This window comes from Canis aureus, chromosome X (assembly GCF_053574225.1).
Source record: "Canis aureus isolate CA01 chromosome X, VMU_Caureus_v.1.0, whole genome shotgun sequence".
In the NCBI taxonomy this organism is placed as follows: domain Eukaryota; kingdom Metazoa; phylum Chordata; class Mammalia; order Carnivora; family Canidae; genus Canis; species Canis aureus.
The window spans coordinates 48,643,975-48,665,567 of NC_135649.1; the positions used below are offsets into that span (position 1 = coordinate 48,643,975).

Below are 21,593 nucleotides of genomic sequence, written 5' to 3' on the forward strand. Positions count from 1 at the left end.
ATATTTATAATCCCCAGTGCAATGTTAAATCTCTACTTTAAGATCAAATAAGAGGGAACCCTGGGTGTCGCAGTGGTTTAGTGCCTGCCTTTGGCCCAGGGCGCGATCCTGGAGACCCGGGATCGAATCCCATGTCGGGCTCCCAGGGAATGGAGCCTGCGTCTCCCTCTGCCTATGTCTCTGCCTCTCTCTCTCTCTCTCTCTGTGTGTGACTATCATAAATAAAAAAAAAATTAAAAAAAAAGATCAAATAAGAAACCATCTTCAAGGGAAGAAGGAAATGGCACTCTCTTTCCAGTATTCCAGTGAGAAAGTACTTCGAAATGTTCAATAATTTTCAATGTCTGTCACTCCATCCATTAGTAAATAATTGTATGCTTTCTTCTTACTCTTGAGAGATTTTCCTGGGAGACATAAGCAGGATGAGCCCATTGGGAAATGATATCGGCTGTTCATCAAGCCATGGTCTCTACACAACTTATTTGCTTGCACTCTGCTTTCACCTAGACACTAAATTCTGAGCACAGCTTTCTTACCCTACAACTAAAGTAATCAACACAAAATACAATAGCTGGAACACTGTGCTAATTTGATACATTACTGATCTGCAAGGGGTTGGGGAGACAGAGAGAGAACAGATAAATGATGGGTAACAGTTTCAAGACACTTTCTGAAATTTTTTTAATGTACTATTAGATAAGCATCACTAGGTATGTCTAAGAAACAGTGAAGGAAATGTGAATATGGTGGAAAAATAAACACAGAATCATAAAATTGATTTCAAACAAATTTCAGTCAAATCCCAGTCCTGCCTCCACAGGATAGCTCCCAGAAGACCTTCCTTGGAGTTTTTGATCCTCCAAATTTCTCCAGTCCCTTGTATCATTTCCATAAGTGACTATTCATATCCATTGCCTGTGAACTGCAAATTTATATTATCTCCCACTGAAATAGAACAATCAAAGGAATCAGATATAATCTTTAGCAAAATAAATAATGATACCACTGCAAAGACTATAATTAAAGCAAGAAAAGTAATTTTGGGGACTGAAAAATACAATTTTCAAATTTAAAAACTCAGATTATATGAAGAAGGATATATATTTTAAAAATTAAAGAATTTACAGGCACACCCTCTTATCTTAACAAAATTAGAAATAAATAATAAAAGAGCACCATAAAATGTAACTGCCTGATAATATAGTATTGTCCTTTAAAATAACCACTGGGTCAAAGAGAAAGTTAAAACTAAAATTGCAAGCTATCTGGAAAACAAAGAAAAAGGGAATACATCATATCAAAGCCTATAGGGCATGACTAAAGCTGTATTCAGAGAAAAATAAAGTTTTAATTACCATTATTATTTAAGAAGAGCATAAATAAAGGAAATAAACATTCTTCTTTAAAAATTAGATAAGGAGGGGATCCCTGGGTGGCGCAGCGGTTTGGCGCCTGCCTTTGGCCCAGGGCGCGATCCTGGAGACCCGGGATCGAATCCCACGTCAGGCTCTCGGTGCATGGAGCCTGCTTCTCCCTCTGCCTGTGTCTCTGCCTCTCTCTCTCTCTCTGTGTGTGACTGTCATAAAAAAAAAATTAGATAAGGAAAAATACAACAGAATATATCCTAAAATAGAAGAAATGAGAAAAGTTAAAGATAAAAATAATGACCAAGATAAACAATTGTAAAAGTGATAAATTAAAGGCTGGTTCATTGAAAAGACCAATAAAACAGATTCTTCATGAGTACAACTCAGTGAAAATAGAGAAAAAGCAAAAGTATACAAATTATGAATAATAAAGAGTCTAACTACATAAATATATGTAATTAAAAGAATTATAATTTTACATATAAATCTATGACATCAAATTAAAAATTCTAGAAGTAATGGATGATTTCCTAATAGAAGTTACCAACATTAACTCAAGAAACAGAGGGTTTGAGTAGACAAATTACTAGAGATAGGATTGGAAATGTGATTCTAGATCTACCACTAAAAAAGGAACCAGGGTAGAGGTGCCTGGGTGCACAAGTCAGTTGGGCTGGCTGATCCCCACATCAGACTCCCTGCTCGGTGGGGAGCCTGCTTCTCCCTCTGCCACTCCCGCTGCTTGTGCTTGTGCCCTGTCAAATAAATAATAAAATCTTTCCCAAAAAAAGGAACCAGAAGCAAATGATTTTGCAGTTCAGTTCTATCTAATCTTTAAAGAAGAGACAATACCTATGTTACTCAAGCTCTACCAGAAAAGAATTAAAAAATTGGAAGCTCACTAATGAATTTTCTAACACTAGCAACCCTATAACCCAAACCTGTTAAAGATAGTACATAAAAGAGAACTATATAAACAATACTAATAATAAATGTAAAATCAAAATACTAGCAAATTATAAGACATATAAACAAATAGAACTTAGAAGTTGGGCAAGAAAAAGCTGTACTCTGGCCTAATATTATTTTAGTGTCAATGTCCCACTGATATTTATTTCATTTTTTATTATATTATTTCTTATTTTGTATTCAGGTGTATTTTATAAGTTTAAATCTCCATCTCTTCCAGCTTTTTTCCCCTAAGGATGATTTTATTTATTTTTTGTGAGAGAGAGAGTGCTTACGCACATAACGGGGCGGGGGGGGGGGAGCGTTTGGGGAAGGAGGGCAGAAGAGAAGCAGACTCCTCACTGAACAGGGAGCCCAATATGGGACTTGATCCCAGAACCCGAAGGCAGACACTTAACCGACTGAGTCACCCAGGTGCCCTCTTCCAGTTTTTTATAAAAATATCACTTTATCTTGTTAGTGTCCACAGAAGTGTCTTAATTCATAGCGCTCAAGTGCTCTAGATCTGACAGTTCATTCCATGACTCAAAAGGATCAGTTTATCTTTGGTTCCAAGGTACATATAACAATATATAACTCTTCTGCTTGGAAGATTGAATTAGCTAGTACATTTTCAAATTATCAAATACACTGATCAGTTCATTCATTATCATGTATCCCAGGACAATGTTAAGATTGCTTTGAGTGAAGTGTTGTCCTACTTACGAAGTCATCTGCTAGACTACCTTTTACAGATTGTGACATTCTCCTAGTCCAAAGTACATTGTATTTATCCTTCTGGTATTTTAAATGTTTTCATAATGGACTCACAATACAATGAATTACTAATGTCACAACCCAGTACTATTAACTTTATCTTTAATAAAAATGATTCCATGATAGAGGACTTCACCTACAGTCCTCAGTGTACCATACCTCAAACATAGCAAAAAGAGCAATAATGTTTCCATTTACAGAGAACAACATTTTGTAAATAACCTAGACTAATAACTATGAAAAGCTTTGCCAAAAAGTAAAGGAGAGTATGGCATATTCAATGACTGGGACTGGGAAAAAGAAGTAAAAAGTAAAATTACTTTTCTACTTTATACCACTTACATAATATATACCAAAAGGATTAAACACACACTCATATACACACTGTCATTTTTAAAAGCTTGAAGAAAATATAAAAACTTATTTTAAAATCCTGGGATGGGAAAAGTCTGCCTCAGCATGAGCCCAAACCTAGAAGCCCTAAAGAGAAAGGCTGAGTGATATGACTACCTAAAAATGTAAATCATCTCCAGAGAAAGACAATGTGAACAAAGTTAAATGAGCTAAGAGATGTGTGGAAAGATACAGGTGATATATTTTAAGTGACATAAGAGTTGCAAAACAGAACAATGGACTATGAGTTCATTTTCTGATAACAATGTAAATAAGTATTATTATTTATGTTTGTATATGCATGGAACACATTGGACTTAATAGGAGTAACTGTAAAGATGGGAAAGAGGGGGGTAGTTTTATATTTTACTTTATATGTTTATCTGTTTTAATTTTTAATAGGCATGAGTTATTTCTGTGGTTTAAGAAAACACAATAAAGAAAATTAAAATTGAGTTCATTGTGAAAAATAACTTCTCAGAATGCTGGTAACTCTCAAATCTGTCTCAAAGTAGTAGTCAAATGCCCAGCTGGGGGCATAATGTTGTCTACCAATACAGAGCCTATACTCTCCAGATGCTTTTTAAAATCTTTCCCCTCAGAAGATATTTGCAAATGACCTATCAGATAAAGGGCTAGTATCCAAGACCTATAAAGAACTTATTAAACTCAACAGCAAAGAAACAAACAATCCAATCATGAAATGGGCAAAAGACATGAACAGAAATCTCACAGAGGAACACATAGACATGGCCAACAAGCACATGAGAAAATGCTCTGCATCACTTGCCATCAGGGAAATACAAATCAAAACCACAATGAGATACCACCTCACACCAGTGAGAATGGGGAAAATTAACAAGGCAGGAAACCACAAATGTTGGAGAGGATGTGGAGAATGGGGAACCCTCCTGCACTGTTGGTGGGAATGTGTACTGGTGCAGCCACTCTGGAAAACTGTGTGGAGATTCCTCAAAGAGTTAAAAATAGACCTGCCCTACAACCCAGCAATTGCACTGCTGGGGATTTACCCCAAAGATACAGAATCAGTGAAACGCCGGGACACCTGCACCCCGATGTTTATAGCAGCAATGTCCACCATAGCCAAACTGTGGAAGGAACCTCAGTGTCCATTGAAAGATGAGTGGATAAAGATGTGGTCTATGCATACAATGGAATATTACTCAGCCATTAGAAACAACAAATACCCACCATTTGCTTCGACGTGGATGGAACTGGAGGGTATTATGCTGAGTGAAATAAGTCAATCTGAGAAGGACAAACATTATATGGTCTCATTCATTTGGGGAATATAAAAAATAGTGAAAGGGAATAAAGTGGAAAGGAGAAAAGATGAGTGGGAAATATCAGAAAGGGAGACAGAACGTGAGAGACTCCGAACTCTGGGAAACGAACTAGGGATGGTAGAAAGGGAGGTGGGCGGGGGGTGGGAGTGACTGGGTGACTGGCACTGTGGGGGGCACTTGATGAGATGAGCACTGGGTGTTATTCTATATGTTGGCAAATTGAACACCAATAAAAAATAAATTAAAAAAAGAATCAAAATAAGCTGGAAAAAATCCTTCCCCTCTCTACATTAAAACAAATATATCTGGGACATCTATCAGTAGTTTAAAAATAGCTGAAAGACAATTCCGGGGTGTTACTAATATCTTAATAATCCACTGGTTATAACCATATCCACCTAAACAAACAATCACATATGTGTGGTATACATTTATAGACATTCACAAGTTATGATATTCACAACATAAAGATTTAATCTTTATATTAGAAGAAAACAAACTGGAATTTATTGAATTTTCATAGGTGACATGGTGTGATTTAATACTTCCAATTTTCAACTGTAGATTACAAGGACCACCTTAACAAGAGGTGAAGATTGATGATGTTAAAAAGTAACTGATTAAAAAAAAAAGTAACTGATTATAATGAATCATTGTCCAAGTCAGTTTGAATGGATTTCCAATTTATAAAATATTGTTGCTTTTATTTGTTCCTGCCTAAATTCCATTTTTCTAATAGAAAAAGGGAATCCCTTTAACTCATTTTAAATGATAAAAGAAAGTAAAAACTAAAAGTTTTGCTTTATGAATCCATGTCATTGTCTGGATTGTCATTACAGTTTATCAAAAGAAAGCCATAAAAATTAGCGTGAACACAGTTAAATCACATTTCAGTGAACAGAAGACTGAAATGGAAATGGAAAAAAGTAATTAAAGAAGTGACCATTCATTTTGCTTGGGTTTCGGAAAAATTTAATAACAAATTATCATTACTCATCAAACAAAAATAATCCAGAAAAGGGAGGAACTAATCAACATGTAGGGAAGAATGCATTGCAAATACTAGTTTCCTCCTGCTGTAAAAGTATACATCTCTCAAATTCTGTACGAAAGCTAATTGATAATACATCTTTATAGTCATAAAACTGCCATCCACTGATACTCTGCCTCTGTCATGGGGGTATCCAAACACACAAAATTTATAGTTGTGTCCAGGGAGAAATATGCTCTAACTATTGAATACAAGTATTTGATTTTTGCAACAAGTCAATTCCCACAGCAGACATGAATGCACCAGTTTCTTCTGCTTTGGTGGCACCAATATCTAGCTAAAACAGCTTGTCCTGATTCCCTGAATACTAAATAAAGTATCATCTGATGATAATTTGGTTTCTGATACAGATTGATGTTAGGGAGAGAACGTTTTGAGCATCAAACACTGGTAACCTGACCTACTTGGTAATTATCTTTCTAATAGTAATAAATTATCATTCTTTTTTATTTTCAAGAAGAAATTATACCCCACTTTATATGTTCTTTTCTATGTTCTTTTCTCTGCAAACTCAGGAATGCTCAATAAACAGAGGACTGCTCAAGCAAAGACTTTGTATTATTATGCTTACTCTTTCACTTTTTGAAATATAAATGGTCAACAGGGCCAAAGAGTTACACTAAGCCCAACTCAATGGTGGACTGAACTATTTGTGCATGAACCTCTAAGGTAAAGTGACCCATCCAATAGCACGTCCTGCTCTCCCCACCTCCCTTCTTCCTCTCCCCAGGCCTCTCCAAACATACATGTCGTCCAAACCCTTACCACAAGGCCTGAGGAGGACCCAAAGGACAGAATCAAGTGTGGAAGTACACCATTCTGAAACATGAATATCTGTTCTCCTGCTTAATACCACACCTCGGGGCAGGGCAGATCAGGGACTATTATCCTAGTTCTCTGCACCCCAAGATGGCAGTAAGATAGTTCTTGTTTAAAGGCAAAGAAGAACCATTGTTCAAATAGAGAAACCAGGAAAAAAACCTTCAGTCTGGAAGTGATGTAAAACTAATGTACAATGATAATATTGAAAATAGTCATAGTCATTCTTAGAAAAACCATTTTCAAGGGAATTTAACAGAGAAATTAACCAAAAAAAGAGGTATAAACACAAAATTTGCCTGAACCACATCAATTTGCTAAACCAACACTTGGGATATTTATTGAGACAAGGCAAGTAAAATACAAATTTAAAAAAAGAAAGCCAGTTTTCTGAGCCTTACAATATTATGCTTTGGGTGACAATTTATAAAAGAACTATACTCTATTATTTTTGTAAAATTACCTTTGAACACATTTGACTGAGGTAGATCCACTCAAATTCCTAAAACCATTAGATGAGAACAAAACCAAAATATCCTCTGAGTTTCTAATTTCCCTGGTTTCTCAGGACTGCCATCATCTCTAAAGAAAGAACACTGCCTCCTCTCTGCCCCCATGATTTGCCACAATCCTGGCCACAATCCTAGAGCTGTACCCTTCCCAAAATGCCTGAGAGTAGCATTCGCTAATATGAAAACATCAGGTCATCAGTGTGTGACTTGACCAGCCATATGGCCTTCTTGGACCAGGCTGTCACACATCTGTCTCACATAGCACTTCCCAAAGTCCAGGTGATTAGGTTCCAAATACTACCAGGTGTGGGACATCAAAAGTACACACAGGGTACATAGGGCTGTGCCACGCTAAGACTAGTTCCTTCCCAGTCTCTGTTCAACAAGACTTCCAGAAAATTTTTGGCATCCAGTCACACCTTGGGCCACCACATTACCACAGCAATGAGAATTATTATTCTGTATTAAATGCCCACTGGTGCTTGACCTGGTGTCATGGGAATTAAATGGTCACAGAGGCACAGAGAGCCTGCAGCCAGTCATCTCCCAGAAGGAGGAAATAAAGATAGAAGTGGGAGGGAAGGAGAGGAGGAGAAATCTGCCAAGAGCAGATGGATGCTAGTCAGGCCTATGCCCCTGCCATGTGGTGGCTTTTTATTACTTAACCTCATTTTTACCCACCTTTAAAATGATGTTAAGTAATAAGTCACTCAGCACCCCAAATCCAACATGGCTTCATGTGAATATTGTTTTTAAATGTTCAAGCTCCATACCTGGGTCAGAAAACAATTGTGTTCTCATTGTCTCTAATTTCTCAAGTCTTTCCAATGAATATTTTTTAGGAGAAAATTAGAAAAATTTTAAATCAGGCTCCCAAAATTTATTTATAGTATCATCTAATTTTACACATAGAATATATAGAAATATGGATAGTGAAAGTGCCTGAATGGGTATACACTCAGTTTCAATTCTCTCCAACTGCCACAGTTCCTTACAAAGTTCTTCTTGGCGCCTCTCCATTCTTACAGTCTGTACCTTTTCTCTGGGAAACACATCTACAACCATGTCCTCAATTACCATTCATCCTCTGGTGGCCCTCAAATCTTTTTTTTTCCCTCTGAGTGCCAGCTGAATACATTCAAATGACAATAGGCTGTCTCCATCTGGATGTCACATAGATACCTCAAACTCAGTTTATTTTAAGTGGATTAGCCTTCCCCTCCCAAATCTCTTTCTCCTACCTAATAATAGAGCAAGAAAAATGTTAGTTGCCTTTTCCAGTGCCCACCCATGAAACTAGTGTCAAATGAGTCTCCACTAGTATGTGATTCAATAGGGTCACCATATGCAATGACTTTAAGCCAATCAGTTTCTGATCCTTTTATCTAATATAGACAACATTAAGATAGGTATATGGAAGCCTGGGGCTGGAAGCAGATGGTAACTGAACAGAGGATTTTACCCTTTCCTGATCTCACTAGGAATATGTTGTAGAGGTTGGTGGGATCATGTCTGAGGAAATACTGAGTTCTTGGAAGTAAGAAAACCTTATTCCTTTGAGAAGTTATTTTAACAGTTGTCTTGCAGGAATGACAGAACTCTACACACTAGTCACTTAATAAATGCTAACCTTTATTGTTATTATTTACTAAATGACACTGACACACGGCAGAATGCCCCCAGCAAAACAAAGGTCAACCAAAAAAAAAACCATCAACCCTACATTCTAGGGAGTTAAGGGTGCTCATTTTTCTTAATTAACTGCTCTGTGCCAGGACATTCTAAGTATTTTGCATGTATTATTTAACTTAATCTTCATGACAAGCCCCATCTTCATCACTCGTCTATCATTTCAGAGAGGAAGCTTCAACCTATCTCATTTTTAATCTAAATTGTTTTCTACTCAGTACATGCTCCAATCACCTGCTTCATTCCCAACACTTTCTTTTACAAAAATTTCCAAAAAAACAATATTCATTTCATATAAATGAGAATACATAAATGAATAAAAAGTAAAATGGTAAAGATCATTCATTATCCTTCCACTCAAATATACCAGTTACTGTTTGGATATTTATAATTCCACAGTTTTTTTTTTTAATTCCACAGTTGTTAATGTCTACTTCAATATATGTTTTACTATCTTTGAAAAAGAAATAGAATCATTCTATGAACACTGCTATCTAACCTACCTTTCTCATTTAACAATGCAGAATGAATATCTTCTCCGGGCAATATGGATTTGAATCGACATATTTATCATATATACCATGTGAACATTCCTTAACTTATTTAACAAATTCAGTGTGCTACACTTAGGTTACTTCCAATTCTTACTGTTTCAGACAATGCTGGGATGAAGAGCCTTGTACATACAGTCTTTAGCCAATTACTCAATTATTTCCTTAGGACAAAGGGTTTTTACATGCTTTAAGGCTTATATGTATTATCAAATGGCCCTCCACAAACCTGTGCAAACTCAGTGTAAACTCATTCCTACAACCAGGGTTTGGTAGGATCCATGTTTCCACACCTTTGCGGACACTGCATAGCTGGTGAGCGAGAGACCTCAATATGAATTCCAATTATTCTTTCTAGTCAAAAATATTTCCTGGCTCTTTGTGTTCAGTGGGATAATATGCAAACAGCTCTCTACAAACTGGCTTCACTCAGCTTTCCAAATTTATTTACTTCCAATCCCCACGCTCTCCACTCTAAGGTGACTAATCTCCTCCCAGTCATAGGAAAAGGCGTCCTACTTCTATGCCTCCTACCTCTAACGCCCCTTCACTCTTGCTTTTGGAAAGCCTAACTACCTAACCCAGTCAGGACTCATTTTCGATGGTTGCTTCCTCCAGAAGTTTGTAGCTATTATATCCCACAGAAGCCTTTGCTTCCTCTATGCTCTGAGAGCACACATTTGACAATGAGCATATGCTCCAGATATTGTTATCTTTTTGTTTGTATATTTCTTATCCCTCCAACTAGATTATAAACCAAGGACATGAATGCTTTCTTTCTTTTTTCTTTCTTTTTTTTCGGCATTAACACACAAGTTTATTGATGATACACGAAGTTAATGCAAATGACAGGAGGGAGCTTACTTATGACCGACCGGTTCACTGTCACGCAAAAGAAATAGTAAAAATATTTCAATCTAGGCAATGAGATAAAAAGCAACAAACATATTTTCAGAATAGGTAGTGATATTCATTCACCCAGTTTAGACTTGAAAACCAACTCAGCATTGATGATACAATGATATTCATCACTCAAAATTGGCAGCTAAAAGGATTCCTTTACCATATAAACAAGGTGGAGAAAAGGAATAGTTTACAATGTGTGTTGCTTCTAAACTACAAAATCAAGAAGTCATTCCTGGCTCTTTGGGAACATACGCTCAGCCAGTTTGGCCATGAATTTTCCAACTTTTACTTTCACCAAAAAATCATGGTGACTTTCTATCCCCAGAATCTTGTCAGCACACCCTTGAAATTCTTTTAAAAAGAAAAACAGTGAACCTTCGCTGAATTGATCCTGAGCAGGTTCAGTTTCTTCACATTTAAAATTGTCATTTATGTTCTCGAATATGACCAGAAGCTTAAGAATAACCTCTTTGTTCTCCTTCTTAGTAAAGAGGGAGCCCAGTGAAGATGGTACTTGGGCTCTGAGCAGTGCCCTAGCCATGGCTGGATTTTCAGCCAAATTCAAAAGGAGTTTCAACACCTGGAATTTGGTTTCTTCATTTCCCGCTGAAAATAAGCGAAAAAAGTCTGAAATGGAATTAGCAAGCATGTGCTGATACTCATTAGTAACAGTCATATTTGTAAGCAATCTTAGTCCAGCCAGCTGCACCGATGAGTTCAAGCGAGAGGTGATTGTGTCATCACACACTTGATTCATGTATATCTTAAGCCTGCGCTGATTTTCAGCATTCACACTCAAGTTATTCAGGACAATTAAAGCCTTTTCCTTAACTATCGGATCCCGAGTATTGAGAATCTTTGCAACAATTGGGAGACCACCCAGATCACGAATAATATCTCTGTTAAATGCATACGCAGCATTGTTACCTAGAGCAATTAGAGCCGCTTCAAGAATATAAGGCTTTTCAGACATCTCAACCAAGCAAAGAACTTTCTGCAGCTCTTGAGGGGACAGAATAGTATCGTCAGAATTGGGGGAAGCCCGTTTCTGAACAGCCCGGCGAGCCCGAGTAGCCCTGGCCCTTGCTCTGGCTCTTGCTCTGGTTCCAGCCTCAGTCCCAATCCGGGCCCAAGGTGGGTACCACACTATACCCTTGTTCTCACTGTTGTCATCATCATCATCAGACCAGTCATTGTACCTAGCCCCAGGACAGTCCCCAACATCATCCACATCCCCAGATCCACCCTCAGCCATTTTCTCCTTGTTCTGTTTTCTTCCCCGTGTCAGTCTGTAAATGCAATAGCAGGCTCCAGCCCCAATCACCAGTCCCGCAGTCACCCAGCCTACTTTCCTGGCGTAGCCCATGCAATCGTCCCTGACAATAGCAGGGACCAAGGAACCAAGTATTCACTCAGGCTAGGAGAGAAGGGCTATGGGCCTGGGTGCACGTCTGTGAAAGGTGATCGTCTTCAGCCACTTCAAGGCCACAACAGCTGACACTGGAGGTAGACCTGGGGGTGCAGGAAGGAAATGGGGTTTGAGTTTCTCTTTTGTGTTGTCCCATGCAGGGAGTTACAGGAGGACAGGAGAGTAAATGAGTAGCCAGTAGGAAATGCAGATTGTTAACAAACCCTATATATACTTCCTCTACCCTCCCTAGCCCACCCCCTCCCAGAGCCTAAATAAAGGAATGGAACCCTTAGTGTCTGCTGGGGCCTGGGCCAGCCCCAACCTCAGGTGTCCCCAGGGAGTGGCACTGTTGCACTAACCTCCTCCAGACAGGCACTTTGTCCCTTCTTCCTCCCCTGGAGGTGTGCCACGCCCAACAACCCTTGCAATCTGCAGAGAGACCAGAACCAATGAGAAGGGAGGACTTGATGGATTGATTGTTCACATTCCTAGCTTTCCTGATTCACCATCCACGCTGTCAGATTTTTTTTAACCTCTATGCCATCCAAAACATGCAGAAGCCTGCCCCTTTCCTAACCTGAAACGGGAGGGATGTTAGGGAAATAAGGTCGGATTGGATGAACTCCTCCAACTGTGGCTGATTTCCAGGCCCTCCCCTATTCCAGGCAGACCCCACGCCTACCAACCTCTACTGATCCGAGGAAACTTCCTCCCTCGCCTCAAGTGGTGCCACCTGCTACAGCAGACCTGCAGGATGACAGATCGAAATCATGGGGACTAAGTGCTGTTGAGAGAGAGGAGGATTATGAACAAACTCTCTGATAGGTTCCCCTTCTGTCATTCTTCCCCACCCCCACACCCCAGCCCTCCCCTCCCACAACACACACACACACACACACACACACACCGAACGCCATTTCACCACAGTCCCGAGAGTGCAAGAAACACACTCAGACTCAGCCCTAACCCAGATTATTGCCATCTCTGGCTTCTCCCTACCCCCACCACCGCCCCTCTTAGGGTCTCCAGATCGTCTTACCCTCAAATCGACCTTCACCGATTGGGGTTAATTTCCTTCCTCTTCTCTTGCCTGGCGTAGTGCCGCAACCTACGGAAAGACTGGCAACCCGGGAGAGGCTTGGACCCCCTAGACACAGAGCCATGGTTAGGAAGACACAGCCACAGTCAGAAAGACGGGAAACGGCCGCTACTGAGTGCTTGGTGGACGACCAGTCCCCAGAACATGAAACTCTTTCCTAATTCAGGGGCCTGTTTGTCAAAGGTTCCCCACCCCTATTAACCCGTCTTAGGGTTCTGCTGACACATCACGTTGCACCTTCCCCCTCCCCGAATGTCCAGCCTTTCCCCGCCGGCGCTGTCCTGAAGGACCGGGGGCCAACACCCAGGCCACGGCTCCCTTTCCGGATTACGGCCTCAGCTCCCCGCAGATTCCCCACTCCCGTTCTCTGGGCTCCTCCCCAAACAGCCCCCTGATCACCATTTCGCAGGATTGAAATGGGCTGCGGGCGGGACAGATGTCGGGGAAAGCTGTTGGCGAGGGGAAGAGACGGCGGAGGCGCCTCAGGACCCGCGACGGTCTCCGCCCTACGCCCTGGGCCCCCCCACTTTATGGAATCTCCCAGGCACTGACCTGCAAGGATCCGGGACAATTTCCTTCTTCTCCTCCTCCTTCCCTCTGCCGCAGGCCCGCTGGCCCTCAGGGCAATGGGGAGCTGGTACTCAGACGGGAACAAGGACCAGAACAAGAAGGACTTCTGCACACGTCAGCTCTTGGTCACGTGAGAGCTACGTCATCCACCAACTCGGGTCCCTAATTTCCCCTCCCACCAGCAGTGCGGCAGAGGAGAGCCCGCCCCCCTTCTTTCCCTCCCCCACACCAGGCCTGTTACTCTTTCTTCTTTGGTAATCCCATCTCTCCGTAGTTGTGTTTGCCTTCCTCGGATTACCAGGAAGGGACAGCATCTTCCCCTGGGGCTACTGGCCACTTACACTTTTTGAAAAATTGCCTCTTCCTTCCCTAAACTCCTGGGACAGCAACCTCTCTTTCAGCCTCCCCTCCTCCCAGCTATTAATGTCTATCATTTCCTCTGAAATCTGGTCCCAGATCTGAAACGAAAAAGCCATCAGAAAAGGAGACCTGGAGTGAGAGTGGCTTTTTGTTTTGTTTTGTTTTGTTTTGTGTTTTTTTACTTTCTTAAATACTTCTTTTGTTCTTTTTGTTCTGCCCTTTCCCGCCCCCAGCCTGCATTCTTTTGTGGAAAAAAAATACTATAAAGCTATTTTCATTTGAGGGGGAAAAAAGAGTGGGAGTCACAGAGTGATGTTGGGTGATGGCCTCCAAAAGCCCCACATTTTCTCACTCGTGGGGAGTGTTACACACTTCACTCCAAACAATCTTAATGTCTTGAGGCCTAGCACATAACACAACCCTGAGCTCATTAGAGTGTTTAAGATTGCATAAATCTTCTGACTAGGCCAGTGTTCTAAACAGGAGAGCTACACACTTTCCCTTGCACGGGTTAGCAAGGAAGAGGCATGGAGCCCTCAGAAGGCAGTAACACAGAAAAGGCTGAGTAGAAGTCCCAGCTACATAGTAGGTATCTGTCCAAAAAGCCATGCACACCGACAAAGTAAATAGCATAAAAGAACATTACAAAATATACTTGAGCACAAATAGAGAATATCGCCTTTAAATAAAATAAGTGTTAGAGAAACAATGAGACCAAGATTAAATTGGCTGAATGCAGCCTCTAGTAATTAGTGTGGAACCGTTTCACTGATTAGTTTGGTGAGCTCAATGATCTACCTGTCAGCAATGATTGAACTTTTTTTTATGTTTTGGGAAAAGTAATAAAATAGTGTCAGAACATTGGGATCTACAATGGGATGGTCTTTAATAGTTCAGATATAAGGTTATTATCTGAGTATAACTTTCACAATCCACAGACAATATGGGAGTAAATCACAAGACTGGAGAGTTTGGGAATAGGCAGAAGTCAGAGAAATCCGTATCAGTGGAACTTCTAGGAGGCAGTACGAGGATATGACTGAAATTTAGCAAACAGAAAACCAAATCGACTATGTGATTCTGTGTTCAGAGAAAGATCATGTGCAGCATGGAGCTTACTTGAGCATAGGAATGTATGAAAAGAAGAGTCAGAGGAAAGTGTTCCTAGTTCCCACCCAAGCGCTGTCTGGGAAGGAGAGGAAGTCCTGGCTAAGATGAATGGAACATTCAGCTTTCCTTGGCAGAGCCATCCCCATAATCTGGAAGAGTACTTCAAGCTTCCTTAGCTGAAAGCCACTACTTAAGGTGAACCAATGCCCTTGCTCTGATTTCAGGCTCACTAAGCAACCTTCTGAGGTTGCGGCTTCCCACGTAGTAGCTTGCTTACAGGGAGAATGGTCTGGTAAAACTTACAGAAACCTCCAGTACCCTCTGACCATTGTATTTCTCAGGGTAAATTATTCAGTTGTCACTCCTAATGGGACTTAGCTTCCCTTTTGGCCCACTGGAAGAGAGAGAATGCAGAGTTAATGCATGGCTTCGGCTGTTCAGATCTAGATTTTTTTTTAAGATTTTATTTATTTATTCATGAGAGACGCACAGAGAGAGGCAGAGACATAGGCTGGGGGAGAAGCAGGCTCCCTGGGGGGAACCTGATGTGGGACTCTATCCCGTGATCCCTGAGCCACCCAGGCACCCCTAGATCTAGATTTATATGTAAGTCTCTATGAATGGGGGTCTTTCCTTGATAGAGACCTCTGCTTTCAGAAAAAGTCAGAGGTTGATCAGGCAACAATGAGGGCAAGACACTGAGCTGTAAATACAACCCTGTGGAATCTTGTCAGGAAAGCCAGATAACTTGGACTTAGACTACAATCCTCTGTGTTTACCACTTCTGAACTGTACCTCTCTGATGTTTAGCTAATGTGAAAATTACAACTAAGACATTCTGTGGTACATAGGCCCCCAGCACCTCATTCATAGCTGGACAATGGGTTAATATCCAAAGTAGTTAAAAGGCTCCTGCAAATCAACATCTGAAACAACTTTATATTTCTCTCTGGGTAAAAAAAGAAAGTGCATTTTACATTTTAAATACCCCTTTCATTCCCCCCAGCAAAAGGGTAGGCATTGTGACCAAAACAGACCAGCTCAATACTCTCTTACTAAAATTTAAATATTGAATGCAGATTAAAAAAAAAAAAAAACACCGAAAATCAGTGGAATTATGGCATCCTGAAGAGACCGTCTGTGAATTCCTCCTACCTATACCCCTCAGAGCTGACCCTGGTCTTCTACAATCCCTCATTGTTTTAGTTAACCTAGTTTGGTTTCTGTTGCCTGCAACCAAACAAAATTAACTATTACACAATATGCAAACAAAAGCAAATACAAAAAGTAACGCAGCTTTTTAAAATAACAATCTTCTATGTTTTTTTCCTCACTCTCTGCAGTCCTATTAGTGTTACCATCTGCTGATGCTTTTTTGTTTGGGGCACTCTCTAAGACACCTAGCCCATATGACCACATACCAATTTGAGCCAAAAGGTTCCCTTTCAGCAGGGGCTTCACATAGCCTTCTGCAGGCTCAGGAACTTTTAACAGGCTTGTTGGAGGAAATGCTTAAGGATTTTCCTTTTTTTTTTTTTTTGGCTTTTGAAACAATCTGTCAGGCAAATAACATGCCATTAAATAGTTGTTGATGGTTGTATAATGGAGAGCAAAGTAGATTTTAAATGCTAGTTTCTAGGTTCCTTGGTAGAAATTGTGGCTTTAAATGACAAAGAGGTGAGATAAATTGAAAGGGTGAGTTTTAAAGAAGGAATGGATTCAACTGAGAAAGGTCTGACAGGGAAAAGTCTGCCAAACTGGGAAAATCTTAGTTGGGAGTTATACATTGGAATAAACTGGAAAACTTACTGAAGTGGGGGAGGGAGATATTTTATACCAGCAAGGAGCGGGAAGAGGACTTTTGTCCTTGAAGCTGTGTTAAGCTTTATATACTGCTTCGTTCGTTCTAATGTATATATTCAAAACAAACAAAACCCACTCCTATAATTACTTAGCAGCCAAAAATTGAATGATGGACAGTTAAATTTGTTAGTAAGTCTTCATAAATCGAATTCACTTGTCTAGGAGAAAAAAAGGGAGACAAAAAGAACAGTATAAAGAGATGATGCAAAACAAATGTGGTGAAGGTTTTTAGAAAAAAAAGGGTGTGAGACTGGGGAAAGAAGTTTGGACTATAAAAGTTTTGAAGCCCAGAAAGCTGTGATGCGTACTTGACTTGCGAATATTCACCAGCAGGGCCCTCTGGGCTCCCTGGCTCACCTCCTGAAAGGGCCTCCCCCACACCGGGGCCCCTCACAGGGGGAGCTTCCTGCCGGCGTGTCATATTTCAACATTCTAAGAAAGAGGCTGCCTGAAGGGTCTATATTTAGAGTATGACTCCCTAGCAGGGACAGCTGAATGTCTGGGGACTAACTTCTGCATACTTTGTCCCTGAGTTCTGAGATTAACCTGAGGGGCTTGTATGGGTAGTGCAGTGAAATAGTAACAAAAGGCAGGGAGTGAAAAGGCCTCTTTCTCTTGGTGACTGCTTGGGAGCAGGTGAACCATGCTTTTCATGAGGGACAAATAACACAGATCTCAGGGGTGTTGCAGTGATTCACAGTCACCCATAGACCCTCACCACTGTCTCCATTGGAAGATGTCGAATGAACTCTAGCTGCTGCTAGGATGACATGTAGTGTGTGAACAACAAATCCCAGAGATACTCTCACTAGTGGCATGATTAAATGAAAATGTCATCTGTTGAGTCTCATTTTCATCAGTGGGAAAACAGGGACTTCTCTAATTTATGGGTTACATGAATGAAACTTTAGAATAGTTTTTTTTTAGAATAGTTTTCAAATAAAGACTTTTGAATGAAAACGGGCTAATCTGCGAAGTTATTAATTTCTACAGTTCATCTGAACAGTTTAGATTCATCTGAATTTAGGATCTGCTGAAGTCTGTCCTTTGAAGCCAGAGTGAAAGCCATCCAGTAATATTCTATGAAGTTTTCAGCCATCTGATACTTAATACTATGAGTTTAGCCAGGAATAAGAAAGGGATAATGATTCATTCATCAAAAATGGCAACGATTAAAACACTGACTACCTCACTATAGATTCATTCTCTCCATCAGTATATAAATCATATTGAAAGCACGCTGGTTTTGTTTGTAAAGGTATGTTTTTAAAGTTTAATATACTGTTTAAAAGCTGTTATTCCCTGTGCAGTCAGTAGAAAACATTTTCAACAGGGTACAAATCAACTTAACCAAATCAGTGAGGCCTCCCTATCAACTGGGAAATCTTATTTATTACATACATATATACACACACACATATGTACCTAACTTGAATTATTTTTTTCTCCAAGTGAAATAGATTGATTTTATTTTCTGGTGATAAAATAGCATAGCTTGCGTCAGTAAAAAAGGAAGGATGAAATAGAACATAAAAGTATCAAAAATATTACTAAATTTCTCACTACTACTTGAGCTTCCTTTTATGCAACCTCCCACCCCCAATTTTCGTGCAGAGACTGGAACAAAAGGGCAAAAGGGCAGAAATTAAGGAATGGCGGGGCGGGGGGCGGGGGGGGGATCGGAGTTTCAGAGCAAAGGATAAGAAATCGCCCCCCCCCCCAAGAAATCTGAGTAACGGCAGACCCAGGAAAAAATGCAGTACCTTCGCGTACTCAGAGAAAGGCAAATTCAAACATCAGAGAGCCACTGGCCTAATGGTATTGTTATAGAGGAAAAGAGTGACAGGGCCCAGTGCGAAGGGGGGAAGGTGCGGGGCAGGCTGGCGCCTGCCGCACTGCTTCTGGGAGTGGAAATTGGGGGCCAGAGCTCACTGGTGACGTGTCATCACGTGACCAAGAGCTGCCTAGAGCAGAAGTCCTTGCTAGCCGCCTCCGTCTGGGTACCAGCCCCCTATTACTCTGCAGGCGTGTGAAGGAAGAAGGAAACTAGCCCCGGACCGCGAGGTCGGTACGAGCCTGGGCTCTGCTTAGAGGCGGGTGGGAATAGGTGAGGGCCAAGGGTGCCTCGGATCCCGGTTCAGGCTGATCCGGGCTACGTCCGCTTCCCGCCTACTTTCTAAATACCGCCGCCCCCCTCCCTTGTGCCCATTTAGTAGAGAGAACTGGCGGACTTTGGGCGGGGGTGAGGGGAGTGAACGCCTTTGACCGAGACTCCGAAGAAAGGTACCACTATCTGGGTACTCGCGTCCCGAGTCTTGCTCCGTCCACCAAGCACTCCGTCCCCTCGGTTCCCTGTCCATTTGCAGGTCTGTCGGTCCGTTGGCCCATAGGTCGCCCCAAAAGTCGTGCTGAGGGGAGGAGCAAACTGCCTCGGAACCTTGCAGATCCGGGTAAAGGTGGGATGATCCCTGGACCCGGGATGGGGGTGGCGGTGGGGGTGGCGGAGGACGAAGGGCTGGGATCTGCGCGGGCCGGTCCCAGTCGCCCTCTCCTGGCCCCTTCTTTTTCCACACCCCCTCCCATTTCAGTGCAGGGAAAGGGGTGTGGCGGCCTTTGCTGGGGAAATGGCGGACAATAATGGGGGGAGATGGGGGAGGAACCCGCGTTTGGAAAATCGGGAAGGTCTGAGAAATATTTTAAAGTCAAAGGCCGAAAAACCAGAAAAGCGGGCCTTAGGACCTGTGTTCTCAGCGCTGATCACATCCACCCCAGTTTCAGTTCTCCAAAGCCGGCTATCTTGCCATCCTTCTGCCACACTGTTCATCAATCCCTGTGGAAGGAATACTGACAGAAGACGAGGAAAGGAGAAGAAATTTACCTGACTTTGGTGGAGGTTGGTGGGAGAAACTGCCCGTGAATTTTTGGGGGTGGGGGTGGGGGTGGTGGAGGAAAGTACCCCAAGTGTTTGCCTTTCCCAGCTACACTCCTGGCTATCATAGCACAGCCCCATCCCCTGCCTTTTCTGTAAGGCCTGGAAGGGAAATAATGGGTGCTGAGGGTAGAGGATGACAAAAAGGAACAAAGAAATAGTTTCCTAATAATCCACCTGTCTCACCCAAAACTCAGACTCCACTATATTTGTGTCATGAGACACAAACTGAGATACGGCACAGGCCCTAATACCATTTTGAACCCATAGATCATGAGAAGAGAGCTACAGGAGACTTGGGGAGGCTGAAGAGGACTACACTACACCATTGTAAACCCTGGCCCTAAGAATCCTCTTCAGTCAGGTGGAACAAGACCCTCTCTGGTCCTGTCCAAAGGCTGGGACGCACTTGAGCATGGGCCGGGCTCGGGAAGTAGGTTGGATGGCAGCAGGACTGATGATTGGGGCTGGTGCCTGCTACTGTGTTTACAAACTAACCATAGGAAGAGATGATAGTGACAAGTCAGAGGAGGAGGAAGAGGAATGGGATGATGACCAGGAGCTGGATGAGGAGGAACCTGACCTTTGGTTTGATTTCACAACTATGGCTCGGCCCTGGAGTGAGGATGGGGATTGGACTGAACCTGGGGCCCCTGGTGGAACCGAGGACAGGCCCTCAGGTGGGGGCAAGGCCAACCGAACATACCCAGTAAAACAGCGCCCATTCCCCTATGAACATAAAAATACTTGGAGTACTCAAAGCTTTAGAAATTTCAGCTGTATTCTTGACCTCTCCAGGCATCCTTTCATTCAGGGAAAAATGTGGTTTGCTCAGCTCAAGGATGCTGGGTTTTCATTTAGCCACGATATCAATAGTCATTTGGCCAGTCTCCCCATTGTTGGAAACACGATCCTCACTCCCCACCCTGCTATTAAGGAGAAGGCTTTATGTGCTCTGGATAACTTGAATGCAAGTGTTGAAAATCAGGGCCAGATTAAGATGTACGTCAATGAAGTGTGTCGGGAGACTGTGTCACATTGCTGCAACTCATTTCTGCAGCAGGCCGGATTAAATTTGTTAATAAGCATGACAGTTATTAATAACATGCTTGCCAAGCCCATTTCAGACGTGAAGTTTCCTTTGATATCAGAGGGAAGTGAATGTGCTGAGGTTCAGGTTTTGAAACTGTTGATAGGTTTGTCTGAAAAGCCTGTCTTGGCAGGGGAATTGCTGGGGGCCCAAATGCTGCTCTCCTTCACGTCCCTCTTTATCAGGAACGCCAACAGACAGGTTCTCCCGCAAACCCTGGCCTCTTAAATGGCCACCTCGAACAGAATGGAACCGAATCCACCCAAAACCCTTCCGGTGAACACACACTCGTGTCGTTCTCATGCAGAGAATCTGCAGTGGATGCCATCGGAGATCCAGCCTTAGCCAATCACCACATCACGGGGTGAAAGTTACACTTGCTAAATCGAGGACCACACTCTTAGGGGCCAGGCAGGGGTTCTCACAGAGCTTTGAGTGACTCCTTGGTTTTGCAGTCAGTCTGCAGGCAACGTGCATTGTCAATGACTCCCTTGCGGCCTTCCTCGTGTGGCAAAGGGATCCTTTCAGCTGCCAGCTGTGGCTACAGAACATCATATTAGAGCACCGCGAGGGATGCCTTGCCTGTGCTGGTCTCCCTGTCTAAGCTGGACCGTTTGGGGGAGACCAGACGCATATCGGGCTCGTGCTGAAAATGCATCTGTTGCTGCTTAGGTTGAATTCTTTTTCCTTTACTCCTCCTTTGCGAGGTGATGGATGGTGAACCCGTTGATCCAAAAAGTACACTGCCTTTCTCTGTGCTGTACTGACTTAACTTCACCCACCCACGCCTATGTTTGTATGTATCATCAATAAAGTTGTGTGCTTTGATTGACAAAAGCAA

At 42.0% G+C, this 21,593-nt stretch overlaps 2 protein-coding genes across 9 annotated transcripts; one reads left to right on the forward strand and one right to left on the reverse strand.

Annotated features, from left to right (window-relative positions):
- Nucleotides 1–8,785: 8,785 nt before the first annotated feature.
- ARMCX3 (armadillo repeat containing X-linked 3) lies at nucleotides 8,786–13,549 on the reverse strand. Of its 5 annotated transcripts, none has more exons than XM_077887999.1 (5): nucleotides 13,383–13,549; nucleotides 12,771–12,850; nucleotides 12,418–12,478; nucleotides 12,091–12,160; nucleotides 8,786–11,832 (listed from the first exon to the last, which is right to left on the reverse strand). In XM_077887999.1, exon 5 carries the CDS (start codon nucleotides 11,684–11,686, stop codon nucleotides 10,547–10,549), a length of 1,140 nt encoding a protein of 379 aa, XP_077744125.1. In that variant the 5' UTR covers nucleotides 11,687–11,832; nucleotides 12,091–12,160; nucleotides 12,418–12,478; nucleotides 12,771–12,850; nucleotides 13,383–13,549; the 3' UTR covers nucleotides 8,786–10,546. The 5 variants fall into 5 exon arrangements, with proteins under 5 accessions (XP_077744125.1, XP_077744127.1, XP_077744124.1 ...); XM_077888001.1 differs by having other exon boundaries at nucleotides 12,418–12,515; XM_077887998.1 differs by having other exon boundaries at nucleotides 12,771–12,878.
- Nucleotides 13,550–18,638: 5,089 nt separating this feature from the next.
- On the forward strand, nucleotides 18,639–21,593 carry ARMCX6 (armadillo repeat containing X-linked 6). Of its 4 annotated transcripts, none has more exons than XM_077888004.1 (4): nucleotides 18,639–18,797; nucleotides 19,100–19,189; nucleotides 19,506–19,626; nucleotides 19,933–21,593. In XM_077888004.1, the coding sequence occupies exon 4, from the start codon at nucleotides 20,078–20,080 to the stop codon at nucleotides 20,978–20,980; it is 903 nt and encodes a 300-aa protein (XP_077744130.1). In that variant the 5' UTR covers nucleotides 18,639–18,797; nucleotides 19,100–19,189; nucleotides 19,506–19,626; nucleotides 19,933–20,077; the 3' UTR covers nucleotides 20,981–21,593. The 4 variants fall into 4 exon arrangements, with proteins under 4 accessions (XP_077744130.1, XP_077744129.1, XP_077744133.1 ...); XM_077888003.1 differs by having other exon boundaries at nucleotides 19,100–19,183; XM_077888007.1 differs by having other exon boundaries at nucleotides 18,651–18,801.